Genomic DNA, 20,560 nt, shown 5'->3' with positions numbered 1-20,560 from the left:
TACTTCAGTGCATTTGTAAATAAAATAGTCTTTAAAAAATAAGGCATTCTCTGTAGAGGAAGAAAATGAAATGTTTAAGGGGAAAGAAAACTTAATAGCTTGAGCCAGCGTAAACTTAAAAACATTGATAGTTACTGGTAAGTCCCATGCTGAAAGTTCAGTGTGTATGCGTATACTACTTCAAAACCTAAGATCTGAGAAAAAGAAACTTTGATGCAGACTATTTTATTGACTCCGTTGTGTATGGTGGGCCTTACTGAACCTTCATAACAAGCTTGCAAAAATTGGAATATAAATCAAACCACTTTAGTCTCTGTTTCCCAGGGATGTTGATATGATCCTATAACGGGGAAATACTTTTCCTATTGAGGAACCCGGAATAAGCAAAAAAATAATCTTCTGTGTACTGAAAACTAAAACTTGAGGTCTCATCAGCCCTGGGTTCTGACAGACCTCTGAGAGCAATTTCTCAGCAGGCATTACTCTGCCCAAAACAGTCTGCCATATACCCTTTAGGATTCCGCTGATGCAAAGGCAGGAAAAGGCTGTCTAATGCATCTGGAGCCCCAGCATCTTCACTACCTTGCCTTGCACCAGGAGGTAGACAAGAATGCAAGTGCAGAGTTTTGAAGGTTCACCTAAGCAGGTTCATTTATTTTATTCTTACCAGAAGCTTTTGAACAGTTTAACAAATTATTAACCTCCTCCAAGCTGCTGCTATATAATAGAAAGATGAGAGATCTCGTTTTAAATATTGTAAACCACTAGTTTACCATCAGCAGTAAATTACCAAGCAAAGCAGCAATGCCATTGTTTTCAAAAAGAGTGTCTAAAATTATGCATAAATAATGCTTACATTCCTTTTATGGAATGACATGCTTTGGGGTTTAGGGTGTAAATCTGTAATTGTTGGACAAAGTGCGGTAACCATACCCTACCCTAAAGTCAGGTGGATCAGAAGTAGGAGGAACTGGGATGGTGCCAGGGCTGATTTTGCCTTATCACTAATTATCTCAAATGTTTCTGCTTTGAGAACAAGATAGAAAAATGGTCAGTCTGGCTCACAGAAGTACATTGCACTGATTCCAAATAAATTCAAGAGCATCCATAGAAACAGGTTATACCGATCTAATTAAATCAATTTAGAAAGAGATTCAGTTAAATCAGTGCAATTTGTGTGTTCATAGATCAATCCTCAAATCAGGATAAGGTCTCTTGAGCTAATGAGGCGTAGCAGTTATTTACTTTGGGGTGCTGGGCACTGGTCATCAATTAGGAGTCATTAATAAACCCTGGCAATAAAGAGCTCAAGTACCCCCAGTGACTAATGGGGAGCAGTTGCAGAATGTATTAGCGTAGTGCTCTGCCTCTGTGTTTCTCTGCAAATCACTTATCTCACTTTGGGCATTACATAAAAATAATGCGTGCTGGTGACTGATGATGGGACTTAGAGGTTCCTCTGGAAGGAAGGATTTAGAAATTATCTGTGATTTCAGGCTGGGTATAGTGGTGGGTATTTCTACTGCTGCATAAAGCTTTCTGTCTCTTTTCTGATCTTATTACCAGAACAAAAGCAGTAGTAGTTGAGCTCTTTCATGATCAAATAGCTATAATTACAGTTCCACAAACCTGGGAAATGAGCAGTGAGATGAGGGTGACTGATGTGTCACCAATATAAATCTAATCTCAGACACAAACTGAGGGAGATGCCAAAAATACTGTAGCATTGGAAATTCAACTTTAAAGTGGGGATGAGGGGGTAGGCAGTTTACAAGTGTTTCCAGGAAATGAAAGCATTGACTTGGCATATGGAGAATGCAGAATAATGTTGCCAAACGCGTCCATGTCCCTTTCCCCTTCCGCTGGAGGAGCCCTCCTGCACTCTGCCGTGGGCTGCTTCCACACAGCCTCAGTGTGCCGAGATGGGAACGACGTCTGCCGGTCAGTGCGGAGGCATCCCTGAGCTTGGCTTTACAATTCTTCTATCCCAAGGGATGCTGAAGAAGCCCTTCTCTCATAGAAACTTCTGCACTTTCCCGTGATGCTTAGGAGTGATGCTGGTCGCGAGTGGGGCTTCGTTTAGGATCAGGGTGCGGAGCAGGCACCCCTCAAATTTGGGAGCCTGCCTGATGCCGTGTAATCTGTCAGAATTGTATTAATCCCACTAACGCAGCCGCCATCTGGCCCCGCTGCCGGGCCGGCTCACGCGAGCCCCGGTGATGGATGGCCTCGGGAATTGATTAGTTGTTGTGTGAGACAAATGAACTGTTTTGGCAGAAAATACCAGAGGTCGCTGCGTGTGGTCAGGCACAAAGGCTGCTGAATTTTAAAGAGCTACTTCCAGCATCCATTGCAAGGATGCTACTTTGGAGCGGCGACAGCTTTTGAGACAAGCCCAGCGTTCTGGAGCACGACTGGGGTTTTGTTCTCATCCCTCCAGCCCCGCTTTCTGCAACACCGGTGCTGGAAATGAGTGCAAAGCCGTGTAGATGTGAGAGCCGGCATCCTTGCCATGTTGGGAATTACAGGCTCGCGCTGGTATTGTGCGTGCATTTGGGTGGCTGTGCCGCAGATGTCTGTTGCTTGCACAAATGCCGGGCTGTGCAGTCCCCGCGGAAGAGCTTTCCCGGTTGTGCAGAGCCCAAACAGCCCATGGTGTGCTCAGCCGTGGCGCGCCTCAAACAAAACACCTGCGGGTCCAGGCAGCTGGGGTTTGGGGTTTTTTTCAGGTCAGTGTTATTTAGAAATGGATGGTCTTCTGGTCATCTTCAGCAGGCAGGTCCCTGACTTCAAGATGATTGCCAAGTTTATTACTTCCCCCTGCTTTTTATTGTCCCCAGAGTGGTGACCCTTGGGGCTTTGCTTTGTTGTGCAAAGGGGAAGCCTGGCTCAGGCCTGCCTTCCCTCTGGGAGAGCGCATCCTTTGGTGGCGGCTTCTATTTGGGGTTTGCGCGGCCACCTCCTCTCCGGTGCGGCCGCTAATCTACCAAAGTGTGTGCAGCAGTGCGACAACGGGTGGGGAATTGGATGACACATGTCTCGCTATGTCCCGGCTGCTCTCGGAGGACGGCACGCAAGTGTGCTGGCAAGTGGGCAACACTTCCCCCGGGACGGCCTGCCGGTTCAAAATAAACTTGAGTTATGGATTTATTCAGCTTGTAAAACCTCAGCTGGCATAAATAATTGAGAAAGCAAAGGTTTGTCTGTGGTGCATACCTCAGGGACCCACTCCTGCCTCCCTCCCTCCCACCACCCTTTCTTATGAAAATGATCCCAGTTGCACTGATAGATAATAACAACACCAAGCAATTAAAAGCTATGGGTGGCTGGAGAGAGGAGAAAAGGTTCAGTTAATGAGCTTTTCCTCTTCCTGTGCCCAGGAGAGCCTCAGAAGTGACGAGGCGATTAAAGCGAAGAGATAATTATAGATTATGTGAAAATGGGTCCCTTGGGGGCCGAGGGCCTTGACATAAACAGTAAGTGTTGCGAGTGTCTCTTGGCTCCCTGCGTGCTGCCTGCTCCGCTCCACCGCACTCCCGCTCGCTCGGCAGCGCTGTGCCAAGCAGACGGGCGAAGCCACCTGTTAGTGGCATCCGGGGCCACTCTGCAGCGGGTCCACTGGGATGTGGCTTGGACCACCCTGGGAAAAGGGGAGAGGACGCCCAAAATAGCACCTGATTGCAGCCCTCTGCCCAGAGCTTTGTGCTGGAGGTAACCTGTGAGGGGGGAGGAAGGGGACGCGGCAAACCTGGAGGATGCTATCTGCACAAGAGTAGAATATCTGAATTTCAGGTCTCTTCTGTGCCCTTTTTCATGGCATTCTCGGTGGCTGTTGAGGAAGCAAATAGGTTTATAGCACTTGAGGTAAGAAGTGAAGGCTGATTAACCAGTGGAAGCTCTTTTCCATGAGCTGTTTAAAAACTGTTGGCTCAAAACATCTGTTTTGGACAGCTTATGAAGAAGGCTTATGAAGCCTTCCAAGCCTGCGAAGAGATAGCTTGGTTTAAGTCCTTCCACTTCCTTTTATTCAAGGATGGAAAAAGCTGCCTAAGTGTTACCTGCACGCAACAGGTATGCTTCAGCTCAACATTAAACCAGAATTAGCATCTCTTACTGGGGATAGGGGAGAGCAAAATAAAATAGCTTTGGGAGTTGAACATGGGTCAGCAAGGGAGAAGAGAGACCTTTCTGGCCATCCTCAAAATATAGATATAAACACATTCACTGCTTTTACTGACAGTCAAGTGGTCTCTGATTTGAAGACTTTTCTAGCTCAACAAAAAGTGCCAGTGCATGTGTATCAGACATGGAAACAAAATTGCATCTCAGTCTTCCTTTTAACTACGAGTTTTAAATAATTGTGCACATCTCCTTTAGGTTCAGTTTCACGGTCTTTCCCATCTGAAGATGTCTTGAATGCTGTGTTTTTATTTAAATTGAGATTTTTCTGAAAATACTGATAGAAATCGTACGGGTTCCTCCCCCAATGTTATCTGAGCAATGTCTTTGCAGTGTCACTTACTGTTGTATTTCTGGCGTACCTCTGTCTGTGTGTTTATAGACTGTTTCTACCAGTTTCTGGGCCTTGCTGCTGACTCTTTTCAGTTTTATGTGGAGTGCAAATTCCTGCTAGGAACTGGTCTGATGAAAACACTGCATCCTTGTTGTTCCCCTGTAGCTACTACAGTGGAAGGAATATTCAGTATGTACACATACACACATGTGCAATGAAGGGGGGGGAAGAAAAACCATGAGTTACAAGGTTTTCAAGCTGTTTCTTACTTGCCCTGTGTGGTTTTAAATGCAAAGTCAGCAAATAAGAGTAACTTGTCTTTATTCCATTCACTATTCAGGTGGAGCTTTTTCTCCATTATTGGTCTCTCCAAAAATCTGGGTTTTACTCCTCTGAGCTCTTTTCTCCATTTCCTTTTCTGGTTTTGGCACGTGACTAGATCAAATTGTTTTAAATGTCTGAAGTACAGCTTCACATGACTATTTAGTTTGCAAGTAAAATGTCTTTCTTAGGACTGTATGGACTTCTCTTGAATTTATTCAGGAAAGGGCTCATTTCTCTTTGGCAATATTTGGAGAAAAGTTGGAGATAATATATGCTAATTTTATTTTTAAAGGAGGCATCAGGGGCAGAGGAATGGTTTAAAGCTTGACGAATAAATGCAAGCAGAAAGACAAAATTTCCCAAAACCTTATCTTCATGTGGGGAAATTGCTATTCTGGATTAATTCCATTGTGGAGACCTCTGAAAGAAAAGTGGTTTTTTGGAAGGGGGTACGTAGACCGTTTGCAGAGGTGGTTATTCCAGAAAAGCTAAATCATATCCAGATAGCTGTGTCAGGTCATTTGCCCATTACAGACGATAATATCCTCAGGAAAAGACTGTAGAAGTCTTGTCTGGAGGCTGTGGTAGGAAGATCGCCTGGTTTTGCTACATCAGTATTAACGTGCCCTCTCTCTGCTAGTGCAGACCCTGCGGCACGCTCCCCATGGAGCACAGTTGCTTTGTCCCTGCCCTGTACCTTCTGCTCTGCTGGTACCTCTGGTGCTGCCGTGCAAGGTGTGGCCATGGCTGAGCTTCCCAGGCTCTGCGGCATGCAGAAATACCGGCGCCCAGGCTGACTGCATGGCATCACTGCCTTGGGTGGAGGGCACAGCCTGAGCTCATGGTTGTGACGTGGAAGATCATCCAGGATTAAGTAACTGAGGATGATTGTGGACTCCTCTAGCAAGGAGAGACCGGCCGCTGCTTTGGTGTTACAGAAGAAAGAGTGATCTGTAATTAACAAAGTGTGTGTGGCTGTTCAGTGGGGAAAAAGCTGCTGAACCAAGTTGCTGTACAGTGTTGTCTTGAAAAACAACTTCACCCAAAAGGCCGCTTTCAGCAGCCAAGGGTATGTTTGAGAGGTTGGACTAACAAGGTAGGACTAGAGGGACTTCCCGGCATATCAAATCAGCCCTTGTTAGTGGGGGCAGGCATGTCTCATAACCTCCATCATGAATCTGTCAAGCTCTATCTCGAGTAATGTAAGCTTTTGCCTTTTCTAATCCCGCCGTGAGATTCTTTTTTCCCCAGATTTCCAAGTAATTGCATCTAAAGCATGCAGTGATCTGTTTCCCAGGAGCTTGTGTAGTGTACAGGCAAGACCTCCAGTGAATGAGTTCATGAGAGACTGGTTAAGAAACTAGAAGACTTTTGTAATGTCCCTAGACCTATACATGGAGTGTGAAATCTTGTGCAGCATCCAACTCTTTGCTAGAAAGGTGCAAGTCTACTACGAGGAAGGACTGCTTGTGTACAAAAAATGGGGGTCTTGTGCACGAGAATGGTGCTATTGAAGGAGCAATGTGAGACAGAGGTCAGAGGAAGTGACTTCTTTGGAGAAAACAGCACTTTATTGCAGGAGCTAAATATCAGTACTTTTTTTTCCCACATTTTACTGGCACTGAGGAAGGAAACATGCTTGAGGTCTGAAGAATAGGGCGTAGCTTAGTTGCAGTCTTATTATTATTACACACCTGGCTAAGTCAAAGTTGTGTCATGGAACTCTGCCTGTCTTGGTGGGAGCAGGGGATATGGTCTTGGTGACACGGGTATCTTTGGTTTTTTTTGGACTACAGGTCAAAGAGCATCACTTTTTCTTTGCAACCCGTTGCTCAGAAATGAAAAATTTAGATGGTACTTTTCCTTGCTTTGATGTTCTTCAGCCTGTGAGGTTCAACAGCAGTGCAGATGAATAGGAGTACTGTTACCTTTTAGCACCAGAGAACAGTTCTTAAAACTGCCCTGTTGTATTGCAGAGGCTGTTCTCTCCTGCCCGAAAGGCCCACAGCAGAATGACCTCACTACTGGGTCTGACCCGCTCCAGCAACCTCCCATTTTTATTAGGAATTTCCTTTGAGGCTGTCAGGTCTGGGTTCTGCTGAACATCCAGGCCATCTTAAGTTAAGGTGATTGAAAACTGGAGATGTCATGAGAGGCAACTACTTTGTGTTTAACTCTTGTGAAGCTGCTAAGCCCCATAGCAACACTGATGCGTTCATTTGAGCCATAGTGGTTTACTTCTAGAAAACCAATGACATCTTTTTACTCCTTACTAGCAACACAGTTGTATCAGTGTATCTATATCTAAAGGTATTATTGTTAAGGTGCCTCATGCTAGTATGGCATAGCCCCTTCCCATAGGAAAATCGGCTGTGTTGGAGTAAGTAACTTTCCACTGGCATACCAGCGTGGATGGTAGGAGAGTTGTACTTTCTCAGCAATACTGTTGTCATTAACTTCCCATAATTAGATATGTGAGTGCAGATCTATACAGCAAGATAAAAAATGTCTTGGTTCTGCTCTGTCCCTTTGCTAAAGACTCCTAACATTTGCTTTTTTTAACTGCCACAAAGCGCTGCAGGTCCAGTCACTCATAGAAAGCTCTTTTGTAATGTCTTAAGAATCTGTGAAAGTCCTTAACTTCATTAGAGGTTCTGTTTGGTTAGCTGGTAAGAACAGAAGTTTTAGTGTCTGAAGCCAGGGTATTGCTTTTAGCTCTAGAAGAAGCCATAGGTGTAACTCAAGCATTTGTGACACCACAACTTGATCTTTCTGCTTGCAAGCAAGCCTAAGCGAGCACACGCTGGCATCCTGGCACAGACACGCGCTGGTCCCTCTGAATATGCCAGCCTGCTGCTCTGAGCAGAGATCACGGTCAAGCTTTGTCTTAACAGTGTCAACACAAAAAGTAGGAGTGCAATTTAGGTAACTTGCAGGCTGGTAAATAAAAAAATAAATAAAAAACAAGCCCTGTGGTCAGATTTCAAGACCAACACCAAAGATTTCACAAATCCCTGGACAATTACTTACCAAAGAGTATCCAATAATAGCAGGCAGCTGATTTGAAGTTACCAAAAGAAAGTATTTGCCCACTGTTCACCCCTTCACACACAAAATACTAAGTTGTAGAGCTTGTCCTTTAGAGAGGCCAAGAGTATGAATGGGCTAAAGAGCAGAATAGAGTGGAAAAAGGACCTGGAAAAGGCTGATGAATATGCTCATCTGGATGCAGCCTCTAACTACAGAAATCCTTAAGCCACTGAGTTTCTGAAGCTGGAAGGATCTAACCAGGGACAGATTACTTTGCATGTGTCCTGTTTCTTCTGCTTTTTGCTCCAAGCCACCGTTAGCAGCCACTGTCTGAGGTGGATGGTGTCAGAACGGTCTTTGGTCTGACCCAGAGTGGCTGTTATAAGTATGTAATGGCGGGGAGAAGAGCAGCTTTAGCTTTTTATCTTCTGTGGGATTGCAGTGATTTATACCAGGACTTGAACATGGTTTTTCCTGGCTAACTTTATAGACATCTTGTGCCAGTTCACAGGAGTAAACTGACTTTTGTCCTGGCACAATATTGTTTAAAACCACCTTTGTTTTCTAGGAAGAAGGACCTTTGTTTCTTACCTTGGGAAAAAAAACCATATTATTCTACATGTGCATTACTAGGCATCTGTTTCACTCCAGTGATACTATTGAAATGTCTGTAGCAAAGTTGGAGCATATGATGTGCATGTCGTCTTTGTGTTGTGCAGTAACACTGTGCTGCTTTTGCTTTTCTTTCCTGAATAGGGAAGAGGACAAGAACATTTTTGATTACTGCAGAGAAAACAACATTGACTATGTAACCAAAGCCATTCGATCAAAAAAAGTGGATGTGAATGTCACAGATGAGGAGGTATGGAGAAAAAGATAAAGACCATCAATCTTTTAACTGTTTTGTGTATTAATTCATTGCTACTCCTTTTCAAAATTCCCTGGTTAGGATTGTTGTAACAAAGTGCTACAACAGTTGGACAAACGCTTGGTCATTGAAGCAGGGATAATCTATTTGAAAATAGCTTTCCACTGGATTTCTAGTAGTGTGGATGTACTAACTGTGATGCTGTAGCATATCAGAAATTTAGTTTTTATGTATTTTTAGCAAGGCCAGCAGGCACTTGCAGAATAAGATCTTCTGTATACCCCCCCTTTCCCCAGCTGGTACACTAAATGGAAGTAGGAAGTGAGGGAAATGGCTTTTTTGACCAATGAACTCTGTTCATGGTTGAAGTAGGGTTTCTGCCATGCCATCAGCTTTTCATCATTCCGAAGCGGAGGTCAAATGAGTGACACTGGCTTTCCAGCTTCACAAAAACAGTGACATCGTCCAGTCTTTCTCTGCTCATCAAACTCAAAACACCATTTTCCCCTTAGGGACATAATACAGCCATTATCAGAAAACTCACGAAAAAGATAAGTGTCTAGAATTGTGAACTGGCTTGACCCTTTTCTTGGTAAAAGTAAACACCTGGTGTGGACAGTTTCCTGTTCATCCTTCAGCAAATGTAGAGGTACCAGCTTTATTGTGTTGGTTTCGATGCTTGTATACTGCCACCTAGCCCTGCTCGTGGTCCATCGTATGTACAGCTACTTTTGCCTGCTACTTTCCAGCACATTGTATTTTTGGTGAACAGATGAAGTGCTTACACATTCATAGACTGAGACGCCACAAATTCAGTTGGGTTCTCCTGTAGCTCTAAGCAGATTTCTGCCCTCTGAGCCATGACAGCCCCGGCTGGGGCTCTGAATGCTGATGGCACGGCCTTTTATTATTAATCAGGAATTCATGTGAATTAATTTTCAGAAGAGAGGAGGGAGGGTGTTCAAGATCAGGGTTGGAATTTCACATCATAAATTCAATGAACTGAAACTGTCACATGCCACACAGTTGCTGCAACAGCGCCATTACCGAGCCCCATTCCTCCTTCTGCCAATCATGGGTTACAGAAGTAAATGTCCAGGGCAGTCCCACAGAACATGGCTGGAGTCCTTTCATTAATAAAAGCTCATTTTTGGGATCGCATGCTTGCAATAAGTGTATAATCGCGTCATGTTAGCATTACTTCATTTCCAGTGGCAAGATGCTCTTTTGTAGTTAGCAGTGTTCAGAAGCTTGTACCTTCCTTTGTGTTCAAGCAGCAAATGTGCTTGTTTTCAGCCAAATAAATTTTGGGGGTTTTAAAAAATCAAAACATTTGGTGAAAGAGAACTGAAATATTTTTGTGCTCTAACAACATTAATGTTTAGAGCCAGATCTGAAAACTAATAGGTGACATCCTCTTTGGATATTATCCATGAGTCTCTGATGTAAGACAAGACCTATTTCTGAACTAATAGGTATTAGCACATGACTATTGCAGAGAATGGAATTGCTTCAGCACAGCTAAGAGCTGAAAGCCCTCCCTATTGGTGAAGAGCTCATGGAAAGATTCCCACTGGTGCAAAATTCCCTCATAGATAAAATTTTCACAGTCTCAGTGATTTTTGGCTTACCTCAGCAAATGCTCAAACAGGGAAGAACCTTTTTTTTTTGGGGGGTGGGGGGGCAAGTGCTGGCTTCCTTAGGCTTTTCTCTAACTGGTCCAAAAAAAAAATTTACTGTGCCAAAAAGAAAAATCTGAAAGAAATATCTAATGTTATGGTAATGAGCTGAAACTATTACCAGTGTTGTTCAGTATCCAAACGGGTTCTTCGCAATCTGGAAGGTAGCTTATTTTCCAATATTGTGCAGGTTGATTTGGAGTTTTAGAACCGATTTTAGACTACAAATAACCCAGACTAAGCCTTTGCTAGAGTGAAGTGTATGCAAGCATAATCTTGTCATTTTTATTAACTATTTTAGTGTTACTGTATAAATACATCCTGCCATATCCAAAAGATGCCTCTCCTAGCCCTCTGAACATAACTCACACTGTCAATCCTTTGATTTAAATGCATATAAATTTAAAATAGCAGCAGGGATACATACAAAGAGTTAACTTGTTATGAAACAAAATCTACTGAAGCACCAAATAGACTCATGCTAAACTGCAAAGATGCTAGGCTCAGCCTTTCCTTGTACAATAAAGACTTGACTGAGGTTGTTAAGGTGTTTAGATTTTATTTGTAAGAGATGCATTAGTACTGTATCTAATTGCATCCCCTCATTTTGTGCAAACCTGAAATAAAAAACGTAAAATGGGGACAAGTCAACTTACTCGAAGCAGAAAGATTTAAGAAAGGGCTGTAGAAGTCTCTGGGGTTTAAACATGCACACGGCAACTTTCAAAGCATAAGTGGTTTTTGCCCCACAAGAAATAAAGATCTTCATGTACAGCATTCAAGCCGGCATACCTGCTAACAGTTTGGATGTAATAAACTTCAATTTAGAATTAAACAAAGAATCTAATGACAGTAATCATGTACAAGCTTCCATTTACTGTATCTAAATTGCCCAGAGTTCAACAGAATAGCTTGCATTCACTTAGAAGTAGTACAGACTAAAACAAGCCGTTTCTCTTATGTATGTCAGCAGAACTAATGAAATAAGAAATGGACTGTGGCTGTGAAGTTGCCACAGACACATCCTGGTAGTGTGGATTGCTTGCTGCCTTTTTGAGAACATTATTTCTTCAACTTTTAACAAACCAGAAACTGCTTAAAAGCATAGATGAGTTGCTTTTGTAATTTATGCCAAGGACTGTGGAGGTTGTAGATAGAGACTTTTTTTTTAATTGTTGGAGAAATCCCAGTAAACAAACATGTTACCTGTGTGTAGTATTTAAGCCCTTGCCAAAACTTTAATGAAAGGCATCTGAAATGATGCCCGCTTAGTCCCAGATCCTCATGCTTTTGAGACAGCAAGTGCCAAATTGGTGCCAGCTTGCCAAGGAAAGGATGGGGCGAAAAATGAGTTTGAAGAAGGACCACATACTTCTGAATTTACAGGCTTTCTCCCATTAGAAAAACTTTGCCAATTGTTTCAGAGCTCTGAAAGTAATTGACTTCCAAATCGAATCTGAAGTTTACCGGTATAATTGTAACAATGGCCCTTCCATTCGCTGTTTTTGCTATCACGGGGGGATGCAGCCATTCTATATATATCTCTTCTTAATTACCACTAATAAAACACTTGCCACAAGTTGGAGTGGCTCTCATTGCTATATAGCCATTACAGCTGCAAACAACATGCCTAGAAGTATAGCTTAATATTGCAGCACATCCGTTCAGTTTGGCTTTGTTCTCCTCTTTCTCTGCACTGGCTAATTGATGTGAAAATCATTCCCATCCGTTTGTCTGCTGAGACTCAGTATATCTGAGACAAATCCCTGTCCTGTGCTTTGTTTGTGAACACCCTGTGACTTGGAGCTGAGCAAAATTGATGTGCCGTTGGCTTGAGAAACTGCTGCAGAAGCTGGCCAAGCTGGCAGCGGTTATCCAAGCAAAGCACAGAAGATTTAAGAGGCAGGGTTAGTGCACTGGGGCTATTTTTATGCTTTTTTTATTAAATACTTCAAAGGCAGGGGAAAATGCATCCTCTCAAGTAACTTCTGCAGCAACTGTTGTGTGTTTGAATTGCATGGAGGGAGTACATTGATGTTTGATTACATTTAGTCAAAACCTCACTACTGCAGTGATTTCCTGTATGAAATTATTCACATTGCTTTGAGTCTCTCATTGCTTAATGAAATAGTCACATGGGAACTGTTTTGGAAAAGCTCAATCTGTGGCTCTTAAGATTTTTGCCATGTTGTTTAAACACACAAACACATGCTATATGCTGATATAAAGCAGCAGCTGTGCACACTAAAGAATTTTTCAACATGCACAGGTGATACCCATACTAGACAAAGAGTTGAATTGTACATTCAGTTTGTTTGTCTTATTGCTGAGGTTTGTTTTAAGGAAGACATGGGAAACAAATAGACTTTGTAGCTGTATAGCTGCGTAAGTAGATTAGCTGGAACTCCTGAGCATTTCAATTTGCCTGACACTATGCAGACAGCAGTGAATATTATCTGGTTTTAAATACAAGTTTCTTAATAATGATTTTTGTTATACGGTACGTAGATTGAGATTCTTCTGCAGGTATTTTTACTTCCATATCAAATGGTGTACTCTTGCACAGAAGGTCTCCAAAATGCCTTACTCCCTGTGTTTAGGGCATAGCATGCTGCAAGGATGCAGATGTTTCTTGGGGTGGAACGTGTCAGCTTTTTAATGGTGCACAATTACAATGCAGAGCCATTTAAAGCACTAATTGGAAAATATTGTATCCATTTAGAATTGCAGACAAAATATATAGGTAAGCAGAGTGTAATTACCCAAAGTGGAATTGGCCCAAGACTTGAAATCTATACTCCTGCAAATAGCACAAGGAGATTTTTAATGACTATAGATGATCAGGCTTCAGTTTCTTTTCTTGTTCAGAAGTCAACATTTGCAGCAGAACCAGCCTTCCAGTGTCATGGGAAGGGACGAGTCGCACAGTGCTGCAGTACCCCTGAGCTGACAGAATTGGTTTTCCTTTATTGGTCTCAGCCAAGTTCAGCACCAGTAAAATGAGATTCTGCTTGTCTAGAGACAAACGCAAACCAACGTATTATAGCCACTAATCTGTAATGTGAGTTTTCATATAATGGATGGAAATGCCTTTGTTTTGTCATGTAATTGCACAATAATTGCACTTGTGTAATTACAGTATTATTCCTCTACACGTATATAAAGAAACTGAAATAATCTGTTGAAGTATATATTGTGCATGTTGAAGATAGTGCTTCTTTCTTTTGAAATAAACTTCTGTAGCACAAAAAAGAAGTTAGTGTTTGTCCAACTGAAATCCAATGTCTTAAGTAATTACCAGTCCAGAGATGAGTTAAAGATGCTAAACGCAAATTAAAGATCTTTCCATGTTTACCAATTGTTTTAAATTGTACTCTTTCCCCCTTTTAGACTTTGATAGTGATGTTGAGTGCAAGAATATTAATCATTAAATGGCCCATGGATGTCAACAGTGCTTCCAATGAAAGTCATTGTCAGAAAATTCATTCTAATTCAGGGTTAATTAGTGTAACATTAAAATTATGTGTTACAAAAATTAATTACTTGCTGGGTCAAAAAGTGTGTTAAAAAGCTTAATGCTTTGTGTCTGAGATTGCATTTCCTTACTCAAAATCATGTTCTACCTCTGCTGCCCTCCCCAAGAATATCCAGCAGAAGCAGCATGAGCTCCAGTTGCAGGTGTCTTCTGCCCTTCCTGCTGTTTTGGCACCGTGGTGGGGAAATTTGGCTCTCAGTTCCCATTAGCAGATAAATGAGTTGCTCACCTTGTTCCCCACTGCTCTGTCAAGAGATTTATAACCAGGCGTGGGCTTCATCTGTGAAGGTCTGTGACTGTTTTCTGTAGCATACTGGAAAACACAGGTCAGTCTGACAGTGTCACAGCTTCAGGGGATGATTCTTTAGTTATCTGCAGGGTGATTTCCAAGGAATCCCCTGCTAGTGTGCCACATGCTGTTCAGGAGAGACTGATACTAACAGTAAGTCTAATTTACTAAGTGTGCATAGTACACAAAGAAGAGAACCTTCCATCTAGCTCAGACTAGTTTGATCTACCTTTGGAGCTGCTGATATATAAAATCCTCTACAGTTCAAAGCAAATGTCTTAGAGCTGCTTGTCAAAACTGTGTAAGTCGTTGCTCCCAGAAAAGTCAGTGTTGTTGAAATCCCAAATCTACATAGGAAAACAAATCATGTCATCGCTCCTGCTTTTCATGCGTTCTTGCTTTTTTCCCCAAAATTTTTCCTGGCTTGTGGGTTTGATGCTAAATTAAGGAAAAATAGAATTATGTGTCACTTTCAACATTTCTAGCATTATTCTCTAAGTCCAAATCAGGAGCAATAATACATTGCATACTAATATTAGTATAGTTTTTTTTAAAAGTCTTTGTTAACTTTGCTACTGGTACTCAATGCTTAAAAGCAAGACTGTGATTCTCTATGCTTTTTTTTGGCTGGCTTTGTTAATTTTCTCCTGGATGTTGCAGGGCCGGGCTCTGCTCCACTGGGCATGTGACAGAGGACACAAGGAGCTGGTTTCAGTACTGTTACAGCATGCTGCTGACGTTAACAGCCAGGTAAGAAAAGAATAAAAAGTTGAATTTGATTGATGTGTTATGTAGCCTCCTGACCAAATGTTTTAAATGAAATTGAATTCTTCCAAAACTCCATAGCAAGTTCTCTCGGGGCGCTTATCACAGAGAAGAACATCCAGAAAAGGTAACCTGGGAAAAATAACAGAATTTGGTTGCATGAAATATGTAATCATAAGGGGCCTATTTCAGTTCCTGCTGAAACTCCTCCCTGCAGTAAAGTTTTTTGATCACCTGGCTGTGGCTTCCAGTGTGACTCATGGTACTGATGGCCAGACGGATTTCCTGTGTACAAGGTGTTTGGTAGCTTCCTACATAAAGTGCATTTTCCAATGTGTTTTTTGTAACACTACACTCCCAGCAGAACTTTGTGGACTAATGGAAAGAGAATCCCACTTTGTCTAGCAGAAAAGGATCCAATAAATGCCTGGTTTTGGCAGAGCACCCCCCAGAGTTAGGTGATGCTGCAGATGACAGCACGGTGGGCATGTGACAGCTGCAGTAGGATCTCAGTGCTGACTGAAGGCAAAGTCAAACGGTTTATGCCATTTCCATCCCCACATACCCACCTCACCCCCTTGGGGTTCACCATTTCTAGCACAATTTGACTTAACTAACATAAAGCAGCTTTTTAGCCACTGCAGTTTGAAACCCACATGTTTGAGCTTAAGTAGCGGCAGTTTTAGGGTACCTTAATAGACCAGGCTGTGAACTGCTCAGCAACCGCTTTGCAAGTGGTTCATTCCAGCCAGCCAGCTTGAGTCTGCCTGTGCTCATGAGTCAGTGCTCCTAGTTTTGTCAGCTTGTTGTAATTAAGGGCTGACCTGTGTAAATGCGATCATGTTCGGAAATAATTGTCCAACATATTTCTGTCAAATTATGATTGACTGCTCTTTACCAGCGTGGCACTTACTGGCTTTCTTCTCCTGCCCAATTTGGACATAGATACACCTCTGCTCACAAATCTGCTAGCTCTCACCAGTGAGATCTTAAGCAGTCTTGCAATAAAAGCTTCATGAATTCGTAAGAGATGGACCTTAAGTACAGTTGCAATATGAAGGCTTTTCAGCAGACCTGTAGTGTTCACAGGCTACAAATAGCTGTCTTGGTATTTATGCACACATGAAATCGTTGTGAAAAAGTCTTTCTTGCCTTTACCTGGGCAGAATTGCAGGTAGAATGGGTATTAGGAAGCGTGGCTCTGCAGTAGCTGGTGAGAGACATATGTTCATGCTTAGACCTCAGGGATTTCAGTTGTAATGGATTTTATAGGAGTTTTTCCATACATAGAAGAGGGACAGTGGAGCCCATACAAATGGGGGGCTTTCCATGCCCCACTGTCAGACTAGCCCATCATCTTTCCGTCAGAGCTGGTGAGCGCCGTGTCAGATAAATGTGGGAACAGCTTTGCTTTGAAATCGAGGAGGAGTCAGATCAGACACCTGCCTATCCCCTTTGCCCTGGCAGCAGGGGGGATGGTTCTGTCTGGGCTGCTGTACCGCTGCAGCAGTCTGAAAAGTCGCTTCTCTTTGATGCTTATCTCATTTCTTCGGAGGTGAAGTCTCACTCTTAGAAGAAGAGGCTGAAGGGAGAGTCATCTTATTTTTCCCTGAAGATTAACTTTCTGTTAAATTCTTCTCTTTTTTTCTTTTTGATGTATTGCACGTTTTCTAACCAGATTATTTTTGGCCAATAACAAAAGGTTAATAATAGCCATAAAAAAAAAAAAATCAATCTTTGAATATTTTTTCCCCACCAAGGTAATAAAGGAGAATTTTTTATAAAGGTCTCTGTTCACACGTAGGTGTGTTCCAAGAGAAGGCAGATACATTTTTATTCTCAGCCATATATAAATTGCAGTAACATTTCAAGACTTTGTGACCTAATGTTTATTTCTCTTTTTTTTTTTTATTTTGACCTTTACCCTGTAAGAATTCACATCCAAAGCAAGAGCAGAAGGAATTTTAAGAGCAACCAGAAGAAAAAGGGAGAGGGAAAACCTCTGGCTTCCTAACAGGCCATAAACACTGCAGCACCTGCTATTATACATTACCAAATGCAGTATCAGTTAATGTGTAGGCTATAAAGAACGTTGGGTTAAGTGTAAGGGAACCTCTGGTGACTTGAATCAGTGGCGCTGTTATTTCAGAACGATATGCTGTCGGTAGAGGTTCCCTTCGCAGGCTTCATGCAGCACCTCTGCTAGAGCCCAGCGTGCAAGCAGCCTCTGCGATTTCTACCTGCCACTCAGCTCTTCAGGTGTTTTTCTGTCTTGTTCAATTGTGTAGCAGTACCTGCATGCAGGCAACATAAGAGATAAAGAATAAATTAGGGATTATGAAAGTTATGAGTGAAGGAGGGAAATGCTATAGACCAATTTTTTTTTAATTGCCTCTGTTTTAGTATGCTTCTAAAAAGTTAGTCAGAGCTTGGCAGATTTATGCTCTCTTCCATTGCCTTTTTAATAAATGCTCTTTCATCTTGGCTCTCTTGGAGTGTGCTAAAGGATTTAGCTGCCCTAAGCAGATGGTGACAGTGGTGCTCTGCTAGGTGACCTGGAGCAAGTCATACTATTTCTGTGTGCCTGTAGTTGTGCCTTATTCACTTTTTGCTGCCTTATTTTTGTTATCTTTGTACTGTCTGTTGTCAAACTATTTGCAGTCTCTGGATCAAGAGTGTCTGCAAGAGTCAACTTACTGCTCTCTTATGATAAACAGACAGCTTGGGAGCAGGTGGAGAGGTCTCCTGGCTCCGCTCACTCCTGTAGCATGCTCAAAAACGCTTTAATTCTGGGAATAACCACATGCTCCTGGACTGCAGTGGTCCAGCGCCTTGTGCTTTTTGTTTTAAACAGTGGTACTGCAGTTTCAAAAGGGTGGTTCACTAATGTCACTGAAAAGCTACAGCCATTGAGTTCTCTGATTGTTCCTAATTAGTTCTAATAGCACATTTGAAAAGAGGTGTTAAGCGATTGCCATGGGCAAGGGGATACAGAAAGGCAACAGGCTTCTCTACTTTGTTGAAAAGGGACATTTGTGTAATTGAATTACCTAAATCTTCAGGGCCAGAGGCCATTTCAAAGTGGGTGGTGGTATGGTATTTTGGAGCTCTGCTGGAAATACCTAGAGCTTGGGGCTTAGTCTTGAAAACAGCCTCCTTCCACTGGAACTGTTTGCCTAACATGTAGGCTTTTAATTGAATGATCAAGTGAAAGGAAGGGGAGTATATTCATAACATAACAGTTATGAATAAGCTCGACAAGATGATTATAATATCCATTTCTAGCTTAAAATATATGAAGACATGAATATTTTTTCCTTGCAGAGGATAAGCAACAAAGGAAGACCTTTTTCCCCTACAGGGAGAGTTTTTCCTTGCAATGTTTTCTCTGGCCTTGGAAAGGAGGTTTTCTGGGGCCAGGGGAGGCACTGAATGCAAGCCGTGCAGAATTGCATCCCAGCTTCTCGCTCCCCTGTGACTGTGCCATGGCATCCTCAGTGTTCCCTGTACCATGAGCAGCAAGCTGGCCTGGTCAGAGACGTTTTGTCCTCAGTTGTATCTGGTGATGCTGTGCCAGTGTGGAGGAGACAGCAGAACTCGGCTCCACTCTTGGGTATGAGGTGCTGCTCAACCAGCTTTTGAAGGAGCTCCTTTAGTGTATTTAGGGGGAAGTTTAGGCCCAGTGTACTGCATCAGTGCTATTAGGTGGAAAAGTGCTCTTGGGGCAGGGTCTAAGTCTGGTCACCTCCTCCTGCAAGAGCAAGGCAAGTAAGGCGGCTTGAAAAGGATTCTCTGTGCTCTCGTGCAAAGGCCCCACGTGATTGCTCATCCTACAGAGGGAACATCGCAGGTATACAAATTACTAGTGCTGTTCTAAGAAAGATGAAGGGCATCGTGGTATAGTAATTGTCCGATGAGAGAGAGAAAGACAAATAGCATCTCTCATTTGTAACATCAAAACAGTAGGCTCTCCTTCTGGACTTGCTGTGGCTGCACTTTGTTCCATTTGTGGGTACTCTTTACTCCAAAATAATAATCTGTGCATTCAGGGCGTGCCCTTGGGAATGTGTGGGGAACTATCCTGGAGTGGTTGCCTCAGATCAGCTTACTCTGAAGAAGCTTTTCAAGCCTATCTGACCATGTGAACAAGTCTTAAAATAAATATTGTTAGTTGTAAGTGGAACTGTATCACTTGACATGCAGGATAATTAAGGGCTGTGTACGTATCTATGTGGTAGAGCAGCTGAATTAAAATTGTATCTATTATTTTATGATTTTTAAAATACATCATTGTGCAGTTCTATTAATCATCTTATCAATGTTAGGGTAATCATTTGTGTATGCTAAAATTGTGCTATAATTGTGACTACAAGGATGAAAAAAGCTATAACTGATCTTCAGTTTTTATTTGCTGACCTTTCACTTTCCTAGTAAAGATGCAGATCACTATACTGAGACTTTAAACCCTTTGTCAGCAAGTTCTCAGTGGTCACCTGCGGACCCTCAGGGACCTGAGAAGGAAACTTGAGAACCAAAGCTGAAAATCATCAAGTTAGGAAATCTGTTGCTTTTATTTTGTTTATTTTATTTTATTCATTCATATACACCAGTAATTTCAGTGAAAAGCATCTAGTGTCTGTGCTGTCTGCAGAGAAGTTTTGTTGCTCTTTGGTGCCAGTGTTGTATCTGTGTCTCGTACCAATTCACCCAAGGCTGCCCAGCTGTATGAAGTCATGCTTGTTAGCATGTGATTTTGAGTTAGCTGTTGTTTTTTTTTCTTTTTCTTTTTTTTTTTCTAAAAGACATCTAGAGTAGCAGGAGGAGTGTGGTTGCCTCCCCAGCTTGTCTTTTTTCCCAGTCCCCTGCCACCTCTAGCAGACAAGCTTCTCTCCTCTCTATTTGCATGCTAACATATTCGTGAGTCAGAGGGCTTCTGGAGACTGGGATGTGGAGTAGCCGTCCCCTTGTAATACCTTCACTCACATCCTCATTGGAAAGAAAAAAAGAAAAAATCTTTTCAAATGAAGACAATACAAACATAATAAATGGCAGGGAGGGTTCATCTCCCTCATGACTCAATCCTTCTCAAACAACATTATTATTGACTGGCCTATTGGTTGCCAAAAAGGAAAATCAATTGTACTAGAAGTAGTTGCTGGGCCACAGATCATGGTACTAACCCAGCAGAGACAGGTTGATTTTTATCAACTATCCAAAGACTAATTTCCACCATTAGCTAAAAATGAAGTAGAAATTATGGATGTTGAAGATTTCTAAGATTGGTGGTCTGTTGGTTTTGTTTTATTTGTATGTTTTTTTCTGTTTTCCTGCCTGATTATAAAAGAATTACGTCTGTGTAGGATAAAAAGAAGCAAGGGAAAGTCAGGCGTGCTTGCCAGTCTGTCACTGCCTGTTGTTTTCTTTTCAGTCTTGTTCATTTGGATTTCACAGCAAGAATATGAACTGCTTCAGTCTCTGCATGAGCCTCGTGTTGGAGGTGTTGCGTAGACATTTAAAAATGAAGCTGGTCTCAGCAAACATGCATCCTCTTCCCTGC

General features: G+C 42.3%; 1 protein-coding gene across 1 annotated transcript in view; it reads left to right on the top strand.

Annotated features, from left to right (window-relative positions):
- Positions 1-20,560, top strand: part of ACBD6 (acyl-CoA binding domain containing 6) — an 88,116-nt gene that overhangs the window by 29,256 nt on the left and 38,300 nt on the right. The window contains exons 5-6 of the mRNA XM_082483309.1: positions 8,624-8,729; positions 14,899-14,988. Coding sequence (XP_082339435.1) covers positions 8,624-8,729; positions 14,899-14,988 — 196 coding nt within the window. The remainder of the gene's footprint in view (positions 1-8,623; positions 8,730-14,898; positions 14,989-20,560) is intronic.

This window comes from Vanellus vanellus (assembly GCF_965231255.1).
Source record: "Vanellus vanellus genome assembly, chromosome: 5".
In the NCBI taxonomy this organism is placed as follows: domain Eukaryota; kingdom Metazoa; phylum Chordata; class Aves; order Charadriiformes; family Charadriidae; genus Vanellus; species Vanellus vanellus.
The sequence above is the reverse complement of the archived record's forward strand: the minus strand, read 5'-3'. Positions and strand labels throughout refer to the sequence as shown.